Here is a 14,133-nt window from a genome sequence, read left to right as displayed (position 1 = left end):
CAGCAAGTTTCATTTAAAACATTTCTAGGAGCTTGGTTATATTTGTGGTTTCATATATTTGTATTCACCCAGTTTCTGTTCAGCATACATTTCCAATATTTTAAAAATAAAATATAATATAATTTTATGAATATTTGGGAGCACGGCAAAACAAATAATAGTTTTATGTACTTTTAAAAATTTATAGGAACACTTTCATAGAATTCCTGAAGAAATAGAAGTTACTCTTTTATTAATATTAAGAAAGTCTTCATCTTAGGAGATTTTATTAGCACTTCTTAGGCAATTATCCCCAATCCAAGTTAGTAAGTTTCTAATTTATAATTTATAATTTCAACTATTTCCTTAATCTTATTAACAATAAAAACTACATATTTATGTTTCACATTTTATATGACTGTTATGCTGGCAAAAATGTCTCAATTTTTTTATTTTATTGTTTGATATAATTGATTTAATTATTGCCATTATAGCACAGATTATATTTAAAACTTTGAAATATTAATATGTTTGTAATTCATAGTACCAATAGCTAAGTTTTATCAAATATTTTCTACATAGGAAACACACTCTGCTGGACATTTGACATACATATTTCATTCGATCAGCACAATTTGTTTCTAGGTAATGCCACCTCACTGGTAAAGAAGTACGATATGAGGGAATTAGGCCTAAGCAGCAGTGATTGGTTTGCCCTATGACAATATGAATATAAACCTTTGTTCCTTATTATTTATTTATTTAAATATCATTTTATTGGGGACTCGTACAACTCTTATCATAATCCAATAGAAAGTAAATGTTCCTTATTATTGTATATGATTTGATGTTTGGATTTTTTCCTCTAAAATCTTCAAAGTTCTCAATTTTAATAATTCTTTAAGTCTGACAATTTATAGACGACCTGAAGAAATGGAAAGGCTTACAGATTTTCCCTCTAGTAGTTAAAGACTGTGTGTGTGTGGGTGTGCGTGTGTCTTGTGAAAGAAAACCTAGGGAGTACACAGAGAGTTAAGATTTAAAATTTTGAAGAATCTCTCATTAAACAGTGGCAGATACCTTGAGTAAAACATGGTAATTGTTTATTTTTTCATCTCTGGAGTAACAAATTCTTGGCAAGATGACCCATTTAGGTAGCTCACAGCTGTTCACATGTTGAAACTCCCTGGAAGTTTCCCCAGAGTGATTTGTTAATTTTGTAGAACATTGTGTTGAGAATGAGGGCTATGTTTTAAGAAGAAAGACTATTGAAAAGACAAAATTGTCTCTTTCTCATTCTAAAAAAATTACTCAAAAGAAAAAAAAGTAGCAGTATTCTCTGGCTTCTAATTTTAGAGCCCTGGCCGTATAAAACAATAATCTCGTAAATTACAATCACAACCTTCATGAAAATCCAGTTTCAGGCTCATTCTCATTTAGTGGCTGCTATACTACAATTAAAAACAACAAACTCAAATTCAAACACTTAACTGCTATGAAGTCAATTCTGAGTCACAGTGGCCCATTAGGACCGAATAGCACCGTCCAATGGGTTTCTGATGCTGGAAACCTTTGTGGGAGCAGGAAGCCTCCCCTCCCTCCATGGGTCACTGGCTGATGTGAATGGCCAACTAGTTAGCAGTTCAAGGTGTACTCACTGCGGCACCTGTTGGCTTTAAGTCAGGATCAACTCAAGGCAGTGGATTGCTTCATGTTACAATTCATGAAAAATAGCGTATTGTCAACAATGTTGAGAGTAACGTGCTACTTATTGGCTGCACCTTAGCATGCCCTTAATGCTTATGAGAATAAGAGGTGGGTTGAAATAAAACATTTTACCATGATAAATGACTTTCTTAACTTCATTTTGCTAGCTCTTCTAAGAAATATATATATATTAATGAGACTTCTAAAATGATTTCAAAACTGTCTCAGTGCATTTCAGTGGAAATGCATTAAGAGTCTGGTGTAATTCAGAATCTATGTTTTGCCCTAGAATATATATGATCTTGAGTAAGTAAAACTCAAAGGTTGCATTCAGAATCTCCCAAAGCAAGCGAAGCTCCTGGGCAGCTAAAGCATTGACATTTCCCATAAAACTGTTTGATGTTTACGAGAAATTTAGACACTGCAGAGAGAAATTTGTTGAGCGCATAAGCAGTTTTCAGATGGCAACTTCCATCAATAGAATTCATTTTGAAGGAACCGAGTAGACTGTTGAAAGTGACCTTATGTTAGAAGTGACGTGGCTGCAGCCAAGACAAGGAGTTGGCCAATACTGAGGTAAGAAAAACTAATCCCAGTTCATCTCTAATTACTTGATGTGACCGAGAGTGGTGGTGGATGATTCTAGATGATTTACATTTTAAAGGATTCTCTTGTCATCTCAAAACTGGAATGCCTCCTAGAAGCAGATCGTAGTGAAACGTGTTCTACATGTGAATTCATGGAGGCCAAACATGCAATCTACATGTGAATTCATGAAGGCCAAAACACATCAGATGCAGGGTAGGTTAGTGCTGGGTTGGTGCAAAACAATATCTCATAATTCATGCTCAAGAAAAAGCATCTGGTAGGAAATAAAAATGTTAAATGAGTTAATTTTTATCTTTTTTTCAATTTTTCAGGAAAACCTTGCATTCACGTCATTGAAAGTTGATCTAGCTCCATGGGTCAGCAAATCCAGCTACCTCAATGTAGTGCCCCCTAGGCCCCCCATGCCAGAAGCCAGCCTCCTGCCCCAAAGCACTCAGCGTTGTTTGCTTTGTGGCCGGGAAGTCCGCAGCCCTGTGTCAAGCTCTAGCTGCAGAGTCTGCCGCCGCCGTTCCTCTAGTGCCCAAGTCCTCTCCTGGATCAAGAAGGTTCAAGGCACAGTGCTCATGCGGTTTAAGGGACAAGCACTGGTCCTGACTTTTTTTCTCTTTCTTGTGGTGAGATTCCCACGCTTGCTTTTGTGATAGCTCATTTTGCACCTCTAGGTTGACAATCACAATAATTCCCTCTGGACTGCCCCTCACGGTTATTGTACAACCCAACAGGTGACATCATCCACAATCTTACCCAGGTCCATCAGGAAGGAAGGTCATTTGGTAGGAGTTACAAAGCGAAGGCGAGAAGCGTTGTATGAAATAATACATTGCACTGTGGAAACATAGGCTGTTGATTGGAATGCAGCAGCTATGAAAACCAGCATACCCCTCTGAGAAATTTATATTTGGAGAGATACGTATTTCCATACAGGATTGCAGCGAGAAGAGGGGATTTACATTTGAAGGAAGGGTCTGTAAGAGAGAGAAAAAGGAGGAGGGGGGGACTATTTGGCTTTTGGGATTTTGAGCAGTTTACCATTATATACATTAAGGCCGGAAAAAATCAGAATTGGTAGAATATTTAAAGCATGGAGTCAAGTCTGACCTCGGCCTCATAGTAATTATCTTGGGTGGTTGAGGATGAAGATTTTGATTTTCTTTCCCCTCGAAGATAGAGGAGGTCTGATGCAATGCCCATGCCATCTCTCCCTTTTCAATCAGGGACCCCCGTAGTTATAGTGTATAGCCTACAAAAATTGCCTTTTTAACTTAGTGATATGGCTTTGAAGTTCTTACCATCTCTTGTTTCCTCTTGGCTTGAAAGTTCGTTTCTTTAGATCCTTTCCCACTGAATAATTCTCCATGGTATGGCTATACCACAATGTGCTCACTCACACATAACAAGGTACTTTATGTTCAGTTTTTGGTAATTTGGGGTAAGGCTGCTATAGTCACCTTTGTGCAGGATTTTCTGTGGACATTTGAGTAATTCGAGTAGGAATAAAATGTTAGATCATAATGTATGCTGGTGTTTAATTTAGTAAAAATATTTAGACTGTCTTCTACAGTGATGGTGCTATTCCATATTTCCACCAGTAAGTCCATCAGGAATTCCTATGGTTCCACAGAGTCACTGGCATTTGCTGTTGAGAACATTTTAGATTTCAGTCCTTCTAAATGGTGTGTAGTGTTATGTTTATTTATAATTGCCTGGTGGCATATGTCAAGCATCTTTTCACTCGCTTGTATTTCTTATCTTATATCTCATTTGATGAAATACCTACTTAGATCTTTTACTATCTTTTGTGTTATTGTTTACTTCTACATCACCTATGTGTTTTGCACCTCTTTCCTCTGAGCCTGGGGCTTCTGTGTTCATAGTCTTTCAAAGAACAGAAGTTTTTCTTTCAAGGATTATGTCTTTGATTGCTGCCATAAATTTTGAACACAATAAATTTTCTCATCTGCCTAACCTTTAGTACCAATTTTTCTTAGTCAGCCCACATGCTTCAGATAGTGTTTATAGCAACTAGTTGCAAATCCAGAGTAAGGCAAACTATGTTGGCTAGCAGAATTAAGAAGAGACGATAGATCGGGTTTGCATGACTTAATATGAGGATCTGAATCCATCCATACCTAGTCAAACTTCTCTGATCTTTTCAGGTTTGTGCAAAGTAATACCCCTGTGGTTCGCGTCTATTTGGGTAGGAATTTCTCTTCATGTGAATAAACGGATGAAGAATTTATAGTCATTGTTCTGGTGTTCCCTTGGATTTGTAGTGTTGACTTATAAAATCAAAATGCACTCTTTTTTTTCTCCCTCTCCCTTACGCTCTCTTTTTTTGTCCGTTACATATGTTAACTAAAAATCACAACAATCGAATCCAATGCAAACTCAGAGCATGCCTATCGGACAGAGCAGGACTTCCAATGGGAGTTTCTGAGACTGGAACACTTGACCGGAGTAGAAAACCCTGTCTTTCTTGCCACTACTATTTAAAGTTGTCCTTTACATGTATCTTTGGACTTTCAGTCAGGACATCAATCAGGTGCTTGGAGTTTTTCCCACATTGACATTGAGGAACTGACAAGGATAAGGTTTCCTGCCCTCCACAGCACGGTGCAGGGAAACGGAATGACCACGTCCGAAGTTGAAATAACTGACCAGAACTAAGTAAAGCATTTCCAGTAGTTAGTTTTTTTTTATTATTCAGGTTGGCATCATATGAGTATTTTATTATAATATAAAAAATAAATTCATTTGAGCAGTTTTTAGATGACCATGTTAATTTGAATAGAGAATAAAAATATACACATATGAAGGGAGATTTAACATTATATAAAATTCACTTAAATGTATATAATTATGCAAAAGATAGCAATCCAATGTTACCATGCTCTTTAATTAAAAACACAAACTGAGTAGTAGTCATGTGTCAAACTTTGAAAACCAACCCAGTGTCTGTCCTGAGCCGGATATGGACCAAGAAATAGTAGAAGAGAAAACAGATATTCAACTCCCTAACATGCTTATATAAGTTCTGGTAGCAACTTGTCAATGTCTCTAGATTTTTTTTTCTCGTAAAAATGTTGTTTTCAATGAGTAAATGACAATGGACAATAATAGTTTACAATGATTCAATTTTTAAAAATAAAATCTCAGATTTCACAGAAAGACACAGGGTAGGCTATGGGCCAAATTTTTATTTGTGGACTGAATATTTAAAATCAAGTTTTAATATCTTCCTTAAATTTACAGATGGATATTAATTTGTAGTAGTTTAATTTTTAATTCACAGTGGGAAAATTATTTGTAATCTGAACTTTTCAAATATTGAACCACTTTGTAGCCGTAGCAGGACTTTGACTTCAGTTTAGTGGATGGATACCCAATTTTTGAAAATATAGGAAGGCAGCATGAAAAATGTGAGAGATTAAAGACATATTTAGTGAAGAGTGAATACATTTCTTAAACTAAATTGAAGCATTCATGAAAGAGAGCAGGGAAGATAAGCCCGGATATACATGTTACAATTAAATTCAGGAGAGTCTGAGTAGCAATTAGTGAGTCTTTGACATATACTTAGTGGTAGAGAGATACTGAATAATTCTATAGATCTAAGACTGATATGAAGATGCATTAGTTGGCAAAAAAAGCTTCACATTAAAATATAAAAGGTTCCAAGAGGATCGGATTAAAGGGCGCCTGGGCCCCGGGGGCAGGGGGATGGGATGAAAAAATATATATATAAAAGGTTCCTTAAAAAGATAAAAAGGCCTGGTTTGAATGAATTTAAAGATAAAGGAAGTATCAACAAAACCAAACACTGCCATGGAGGTGATGCAAATTCAAAGCGAGCCGACAGGTCGGACGTGGTAGAAGTGCTCTTGTGAGTTTCTGAGACTGTCACTGTTTATGGAAGGAGACAGCCTCTCCAGTAGATTCAAACAAGGGTTTAGTTCTGTGTGCACAGCATTAGTGATAATTTGCAGTTAAATAGCAAGTAGCTAAAAAGGAGGAAAGAAAAAGAGCTATGGAGTGTAGCTAGCAATAAAATCCTCAAAAACAAACCCATCGTTGTTGATTCTATTCTAATTTTTAGTGACTTTATGAAACAGAGTAGAGCTGCCTCATGGAGTTTCCACGATTGTAAATATTTATGTAAGTATGCTGTCAGATCCCTCTCCCATGCCATGCAATTAGGTTAGCAGGGGAGTGCTTCAAGCACTGTTTTTAATAAATTGTAGTCTATAATAAGCAATCTGATTAGATTAGAAAAGGGAAGTTTGATCTAAATATATAAAAGGCTTCAAAATGTATGGAAAAATGGTTTAAAGGATAGTGGATTTTTTTCCCATGAACTTTTTGAAACTCATTCTTATTGATAGGAGGGCCGGTTTACATAGAAAACAGTTTCCCCAACATATTTGTTAAAAGGATTAAGAAAGAAACAAAATGAGTCACAGGCTTCATTCAGAATAGCAGAGTTAATTTTCTAATAACATAAGAAATTTATGTATTTTTAACAAAAATCTGTTCATACACTATCTTCACTGACTTCTGCTTTCCTTTTCTTTTGGTTTTAATCAATCCTCCTTTGGAGTTTCCTTGGATGAAACCTACAAGAAGAGAAGAAACACATCACAACAAGTTAAAATATTTTAGTAGACTATTTTTTAAAAGAATGAATACTATTAAACATTAAAAGAGTAAAATATTTCATTTCTAAAATGGATAATTTTTCTATGAGGACACATAGGGAGGATTAGCAATGAGTACACCCCGCAATAGTATCAGACTGTAATAGAAAAGGATGCCTTTTTGAGGTAAAACACAGTTTCATGATTTTTCTGTCTGAAATTCATTTACTGTTTCAATAAATGCATGATTCAATAACTAATTAATAAAAGAATATCGTTTTTACCTCTTTTACATGACTTCAGACATGCTCTTTTGGTTGTAAAATTGTTTTCATTGCCTCCACATCCACTGTATTTAAATGGGAGGCATTTCCCAATGTTTGAATTATAGTAGAACCTGTTCTCATTGGCTCGACACAATCCTCTGTCTGCTGGGGTGAGACACCAGGAGGGGCTACGGACTCCTAAGAATATAAAGAGAACATGGTAAGTCAAATATGAAGTACACTACTACTTGCTTGCTACATATTGTTGACGGATCGGTTTTCTGGCAAGTCTATGTAAAACAGTAATCTGAAAGAATAAGGGTAATATTTAATAAAATCCATGTATCGCAATTCAAAGAAAATGACTGACCATTTTCCTGGAGTCTGCTCTATAGAGTTATTTTTCTAAGGAAAAAAATAGATAAATATACTCAAAAGACCATGAGGATTACATTTACTATAAACAAGATAGTTGCATGAGAGAAAAATGACGGCCATACAATTTAGCTCTTTAACATTTGAAACAATTTCCTCTTCAACTCTTCATATTTATGTATCATTTTTTCATGAAGGGTTCAACTTTGAAGACAATTCTGATGGGCAAAGTCCTTATTCATAAACAATTAAGTTGAAGAAGAGTTTCTTCTTTTGACGAAGATAAATTCTGAATGATGTATCAATCACTACACAACATGGAAGGATTCATGTGTAGTAATTTTTAACGTTAAGCTTCAGGGGAGAAGAACAGAAAACATTGTTTGACTCTTGTGAAAGGAAGCATCAGTTCTAGATGAGTGAGATGGTTCTTAAAAGAGAGCAGCATTGCTAAAATCATTAACAGAAGAACAACTGGCTCACCAAAGGAACCAAGTACTTCCAAAACAACAGCAACAAAAAGTCATGAGGTTGGTCCAGGAGCATCCATTCCCAAGGGGAAAGGCCCCGAAATGCTGCACTCCCATGATAGGTTTAGTTCTTTGGAGAATTCCCGTGGATAGCGAGAAGCTGTAACACTACAGGTAAGCAGTGAAGTGGCGAGGAATCAATTAGTGGAGGATTTTAGTAACTTTGACAACTGGAAGAAGGTGGCACCATCAATGCAGCTGAAGAGAATGCTAACTGCTCAACATCAGAGGAAAGCAGAACTTTGAGGAATCCAGGAGCCCAAGAAGGTAAATCGCGCAGAAAGCAAAAGGTGCTCTGATTACAAGTGAATCCAGATGAATAGGCTGTATAACAAAAGCCATGGTTTGAGAGAAAAAACACCCAAATTCCTTCTATATTTGTTATCTGAACCTGCCTTCAAACATTTTAAATGAACTTTAGAGTGTTGTGATGTGATAGCTATGAGCAATGGAAGGCATTTGGGGAAATATAAGTGGCAAAAACTATGACAAGAACATATAAGAAATTTACAGAAAGGTAATCTTTTTGAATCCCTTGGTTACATGAACTGTAATTATGTAAACAATTGTAAGTTTTACTTAAGACTTGATACAGGTCTTTAAACACTTTGTGTCAAATTAAAGTAATAAGTTCTCTGAAATAACCATTGTTCAAAATTTTGTAGCATAATTCATTTTACCTCACTTTATGTGGGGATTACGGTGTCATTATATATTGTGTGTCATTATAAATCAAAATTAAAATACATAGGACAAAGAATGCTTTTGAGCTTCTAGAAAATGTTAATGCCCCCTGTTATTAAAAATGGTTTCTATGGGAGGAGCGCCTCTATCAATTCAGAGAGGTTCTTGTAACCAAGCCTTAGTCCTCTGCAAGAGTTTGCCAATGTCTGTCCTATGAAGTCTCAACAGAGTTTGGACATTTATCACGTCCTTCCAACTTTAACTCCATCAGCTTCAAAGGTGTATATTCAAATGTAAAAGGAATCAAGCAAATGTAGTCAGCCTGATACAAGAAGCCAAGAAATTGCCATTTTTTTCTCTTTCAACATGCATTCATTCACAATTGCCTCGTAGTTAGTATATGGAAATGCATAATTATGATGAAATCATAGGACTTATGCATCAATTTTCCTCTTTATATACACAATGTATTTTCCCATAGCTAGGAGCAGAAAGGAGCATGTATAAACAGCACATTTCTTTACACATGTTAGTTACTATGTTTTAAAAGCCATGCCCTACCTCACACCCTTTGTTTGAGGAAAGTGCAATTGCTGATGGCAGGAAGCAAATCCTTCATTATTTTCTCTAAAACACAGCCTACAGTAAGTGTGTTTTGAACAAAATCCATGGTATTTCAACTGAAAGCAAACTAACCTGATTCATGCTAGAGCTACAGACTATAGGTTAGACATACATTTGAAGAAGTCTGTGTTGTTAGAAACCAGCATATCACACCAGGTGGAAGTTAGGACTACAATGGGCCTTTCCAATTGACCATAAATTTTAGAAGATACAACACAGACTTGGTTGGAGGGACACACCCTAGCTTGTCTTCATTCTGCTCTGGAGTCTTCTACCAGTGTGTACTGCTGATCAAATTCACTAACTAGACTCACTCCGAAGCCATGATACAAGGTGAGGGGAGAGTGAAGGGTAGATTTGAGGGAAAAGTGATGGTTACCATCAAAGGCATAATCAGAGCATATCTCACTATGAGATTGACCCTTGATGATTTCTGAACTCAAAGAGATCTGACATGCTGCCTCTGGCAGCCTGGGAGCTGATATGCACATTTTAACTGCCCTATTACAGATACTTGCTCTACTCAGAGTCCTGTGCTAATCTTTCATCTAATTCACTGTTTTCCCTGAGTTCAAGTACCACCGGTAAAGCTTAGACCAGATCTCTTGTGAGCCTACTAGCCTAGAAATAAAAATCATTTTTGATAGTGGTATAAAAGTGGGAAGATGTTGCATCGTGCATTTTGAACCAATTCACGTAAAGCTATCTTAACTCTGAGCACCAAGACTATCATTGGGTTAATAGCACGGATCGCTGTAAAATAAAGTAATGACAATTTCTCATGGATCTTTTTGGAATCTTTAATTGTCATTTAGTTAAGAGAATAGATTGAAAATGTTTGGTTCTCTATGAGATCTGTTCATTTTTTTAATAAAAAAGTTATTATAGATAAACATAGACACTCACCTATTCAAAATCCAGACTTTGATATCTACAATGAAAGAAAATATACAGGCTAGTTGCATAATGTCATTATGTTTGTCTAGATTATAATTATTCACAGAAAAACTTTAGGATAAAGACACTGACCTTTAGTTCATTTTCCAAAGTGAATTTAATAATCAAATGGATTCTGTATTGACTGTCACTAATGCAAAGTGGAGAGCTTCCAGGTAGAGGGCTTCGGGTAAGTCTTTAAGTTCAGGAACCACAATGGCCAAAATGCAGTGTGACTGCTGAGTGGAAAGGTGGTGTTCCAGTCATTCTCCATGTTGGTCGATGTCTGAGTCAGTTCCGGCCCATCGTGACTGTGTGCTCAACAGAATGAAGCGCTGTCCTGTCCCACACCGTTCTCCCAAATTGTTCCCCTGCTGGAACCCGTGGTTGCAGCCGCTGTGTCACTCTCTCTGGTTGAGGGCCTCCCACGTTTCATTGCCCCTCCACTTTCTCAGCAGGATGTTCTTCTCCAGGGCCTGTTCTCTCCTGACAACACACCCAAAGGACGGGAGCTGAAGGCTCTCTATCCATACAGGTGTGTTTGTCCTTCTGACAGCCCAAGGTGCTTTCATTTTTCTTCACCAGCACCACCATTCAAATACAGTGCTTCCTCTGGTTTTTCTCGTTCAATGTCCTACATTCAGATGTATCTAAGAAGATTTAAAATGCCATAGCTTGGTATTTTAGCTTGGGCCAGGTACACCTGCGGCCTCAAAATAACTTCCCTGCTTTTCAACACTCTAAGAGGTCTTGTGCAGCAGATTTATGCAATGCAATGTTGTCTCATTTTCTTTCTCTTGACTGCTGCGTCCATGAGCATTGACGGTAGATCTAACCAAGAAAAGAAAATCGTCAACAATTTCAACCTTTTATCCATTTATCATGGTGTTACCTATTAGTCCTTTGGGAGGATTTTGGTCTTGTTGACATTGAGTTGTAATCCACACTGAAGTCGACAAACTTTTATCTTTCTTCATCAGCAAGTGCTTCAAGTCCTCTCACTTTCAGCCAGGGAAGCTGTGTCATCCGCATATCAGTTTGTTTAAAAAAAAAAAAAACACCTTCCTCCAATCCTGATACCATATTCTTCTTTGTATAATTCAGCTTCTCTGGTTATCTGTTCAGCGTACAGATTGAATAAGTATGGTGAAAGAACATAACCAGGATACACACCTTCTCTGCTTTTGAACCATGCTGTATGTCTGCCCTGGTTCTGTTCGCACAACTGCCTCTTGACCCGTGTGCAGGTTCTACACGAGCAGAGTTAGAGGTCTCGATCTCCCATTCTTCTTAAGGCTAGCCATCGTTTGTTCGGATCCATGCAGTCGAATGCCTTGGCATAGGCAATAACACCCAAGTAAACATCTTTCTGGTGTGCTCTGTTTTCAGCCAAGATCCGTCTGATAAGATATCCATCAGCAAAGATATCCCTTACTCCATGTCCTCTTTTAAATCTGGCGTGAACCTCTGGCAGCTACTTGTCAATGCACTGCTGCAACAGTTCTTGGATGATCTTCAGAAAAATTGTACTTGTATGTGATAATAATGATATTGTTCTATAATTTGGGCATGCTTTTGGTCATACAAATAGATACAAATATGGAATAGATACAAATATGGATCTGTTCCAGTCAGTTGTCCATGCAGATATCTTTCCTGGCATAGACAAGTTAGTGCTTTCAGGGCTTCATCAGCTTGTTGAAACATTTCCATTGGTAGTCCATCAACTTCCGGAGCCTTATTTTTAGCAAATGCTTTAAGTGCAGCTTCAACTCTTCCTTTTGACTCTTGCTCATATGCTACCTCCTGAAATATCAACTAGTTTTTTGGTAAAATGATTCTGTGTATTCTTTCCAATTACAGGTGGCTTCTACATATGGTTCATATAAATTAATTTTTAAAATTTATACAGTAAACTTTGAATCTTATATAGTCACTTACCATTTTTACTGATAATTTATCTTTTGGGTAATTCTCATACTACCACCTCATTTTGACTTTCCTTGTACCAACCAAAGTAGGCTTTCTGACTCACCTCATTATTTGTTAAGTAAACTATTTTTTCTTGCCTTGTTAGATTTTTTTCCCTTAGGAAATCAGTTCAAATTATTTTCCCTATCATTCCATAGGAATGAGAAATATACAATTTAAAGTGTCTGAATACAAAATATACAACATAGAGTATGTGTACAAAATACACAGACTATCTCACTATCACTGAGTTTATTCTGACTCCTAGTGACCCTACAGGACCGACCAGAACTACTCTGGTGGGTTTCAAGAATGTAATCTTTATGGCAGGATAAAGCCTCAGCTTTCTCCCATGGAGCCACTGGTGGTTTCAACCTGCTACCCTGTGCTTAGCAGCCCAACTTAAAATCCATGACACCACCAAGGTTTCCATGTAAGAGCATGTATAAAACAAAAGTTTTTCATAATTAAAAAAGTTGCTAAAATAAAACTTTCTTCCAATCCTGATACCACATTCTTTGAAATATAATTCAGCTTCTCTGATTATATGCTCAGCATACAGACAGAATAAGTATGGTGAGAGAATACAATTATCAGTGGTTTTGTGTATTACTTTTCCAAAATTGCTCAAATATGCAAGCCAGCATACATTAGCATATTGCTCATATCATATTACCATATGATAATATAATTTATTATTTGTTTCCACATTTATCTATATAAGTAAGTTTTTCTTGATAATGTAGACACAGTATTGTATTGAATAAAATGATGGTATAATTAGTCTGAATTTCTTATTTGTAGATATTTAGATTATTTCAATTCCAGATTCATTAACATCATTGTGTAAAACACCTGCTGCATATTTCTAAATTTAGAAAATTTAAAGGTATATTTAGTTTATAACTTTATAGACACTGATGGTTTTTCTACTTGAAGATTAAGTAAATGTATATTCTTGCAAAGGTGTCTAAATCAGTGTTGTCCAGAATGCTCCACAGAAGCGAGGGCAGTGAGGCTGTGGCGTCTTGTGGAAACCGAAACTCATCTGTTTGCCCACAAACCCAATGTCTTCAACTATTTAAAAAGTAACTAGAAACCAAGAATTGATCAAAGATATTTAATAATTTTATCAAAAACAAAGAGAAGGTGGGCAACCTTTCCTCTTTATATCTAATCCCAATTCCACTTTCCTTTGAAATTTAGGTTCAGAAGGTGCTTTGTGCTTCTTACCCACAAGTGCATACAGTGAGATGGGGCTTAACGAATTTGACCAAGAGAAAGGACTATACGAGCAATCTTGGAAGCCATCTCCAGTTTACAGAAGAGATCCATTCCTTTGTGTCTCTGAGTCTATTTGCTAAGTAGTTTTACAGGTGTGTACAGTCTTTATTTAGTGCATGAAAAGGGTTGAATCCTTTTTACTGATTTAAAAGCTGCACGTGAAGCAAGCAAAAGTGACTAATAAAGACTTTGTTTCTAGAGAGCTTAGTCAAATAATTTCAGAGTGAAGACAATTTATGTAACATCAAAGTGCAAGTATGGGTTATCCTTACCTTGGATGTCTATAAACTATGGCTTGTAACTATAATCAAATTTTGGACCATGAAATGGGGGAAGGAAAGAGTCTTTGGAATAGTAGTAATGAGTCAAACAGTGTTCAAAATGATAGAGCACTAAAGGCCAGGATTATTTGGTTTGGCATTTTCAATCTGCACAGATGCTACAAATTACAGGCCAATGTCTCGGCCTTTTGTTACACTTGTGATCATCAGGTTATGTTCAGTCATGTCCACTTAATAATCTTTGGGTCTGATA

At 36.5% G+C, this 14,133-nt stretch overlaps 1 protein-coding gene across 3 annotated transcripts in view; it reads right to left on the bottom strand.

Annotated features, from left to right (window-relative positions):
- Positions 1-4,967: 4,967 nt before the first annotated feature.
- The window catches only part of TFPI (tissue factor pathway inhibitor), a 68,410-nt gene continuing 59,244 nt past the window's right edge, over positions 4,968-14,133 (bottom strand). For all 3 annotated transcript variants that reach the window (XM_075529919.1, XM_075529918.1, XM_075529917.1), the window contains 2 exons: positions 7,214-7,393; positions 4,968-6,908 (listed from right to left, as the gene is read on the bottom strand). In XM_075529919.1, coding sequence (XP_075386034.1) covers positions 6,802-6,908; positions 7,214-7,393 — 287 coding nt within the window. In that variant the 3' untranslated portion in view covers positions 4,968-6,801. The remainder of the gene's footprint in view (positions 6,909-7,213; positions 7,394-14,133) is intronic.

The sequence above is a fragment of the Tenrec ecaudatus genome, chromosome 13 (assembly GCF_050624435.1).
Source record: "Tenrec ecaudatus isolate mTenEca1 chromosome 13, mTenEca1.hap1, whole genome shotgun sequence".
In the NCBI taxonomy this organism is placed as follows: domain Eukaryota; kingdom Metazoa; phylum Chordata; class Mammalia; order Afrosoricida; family Tenrecidae; genus Tenrec; species Tenrec ecaudatus.
The sequence above is the reverse complement of the archived record's forward strand: the minus strand, read 5'-3'. Positions and strand labels throughout refer to the sequence as shown.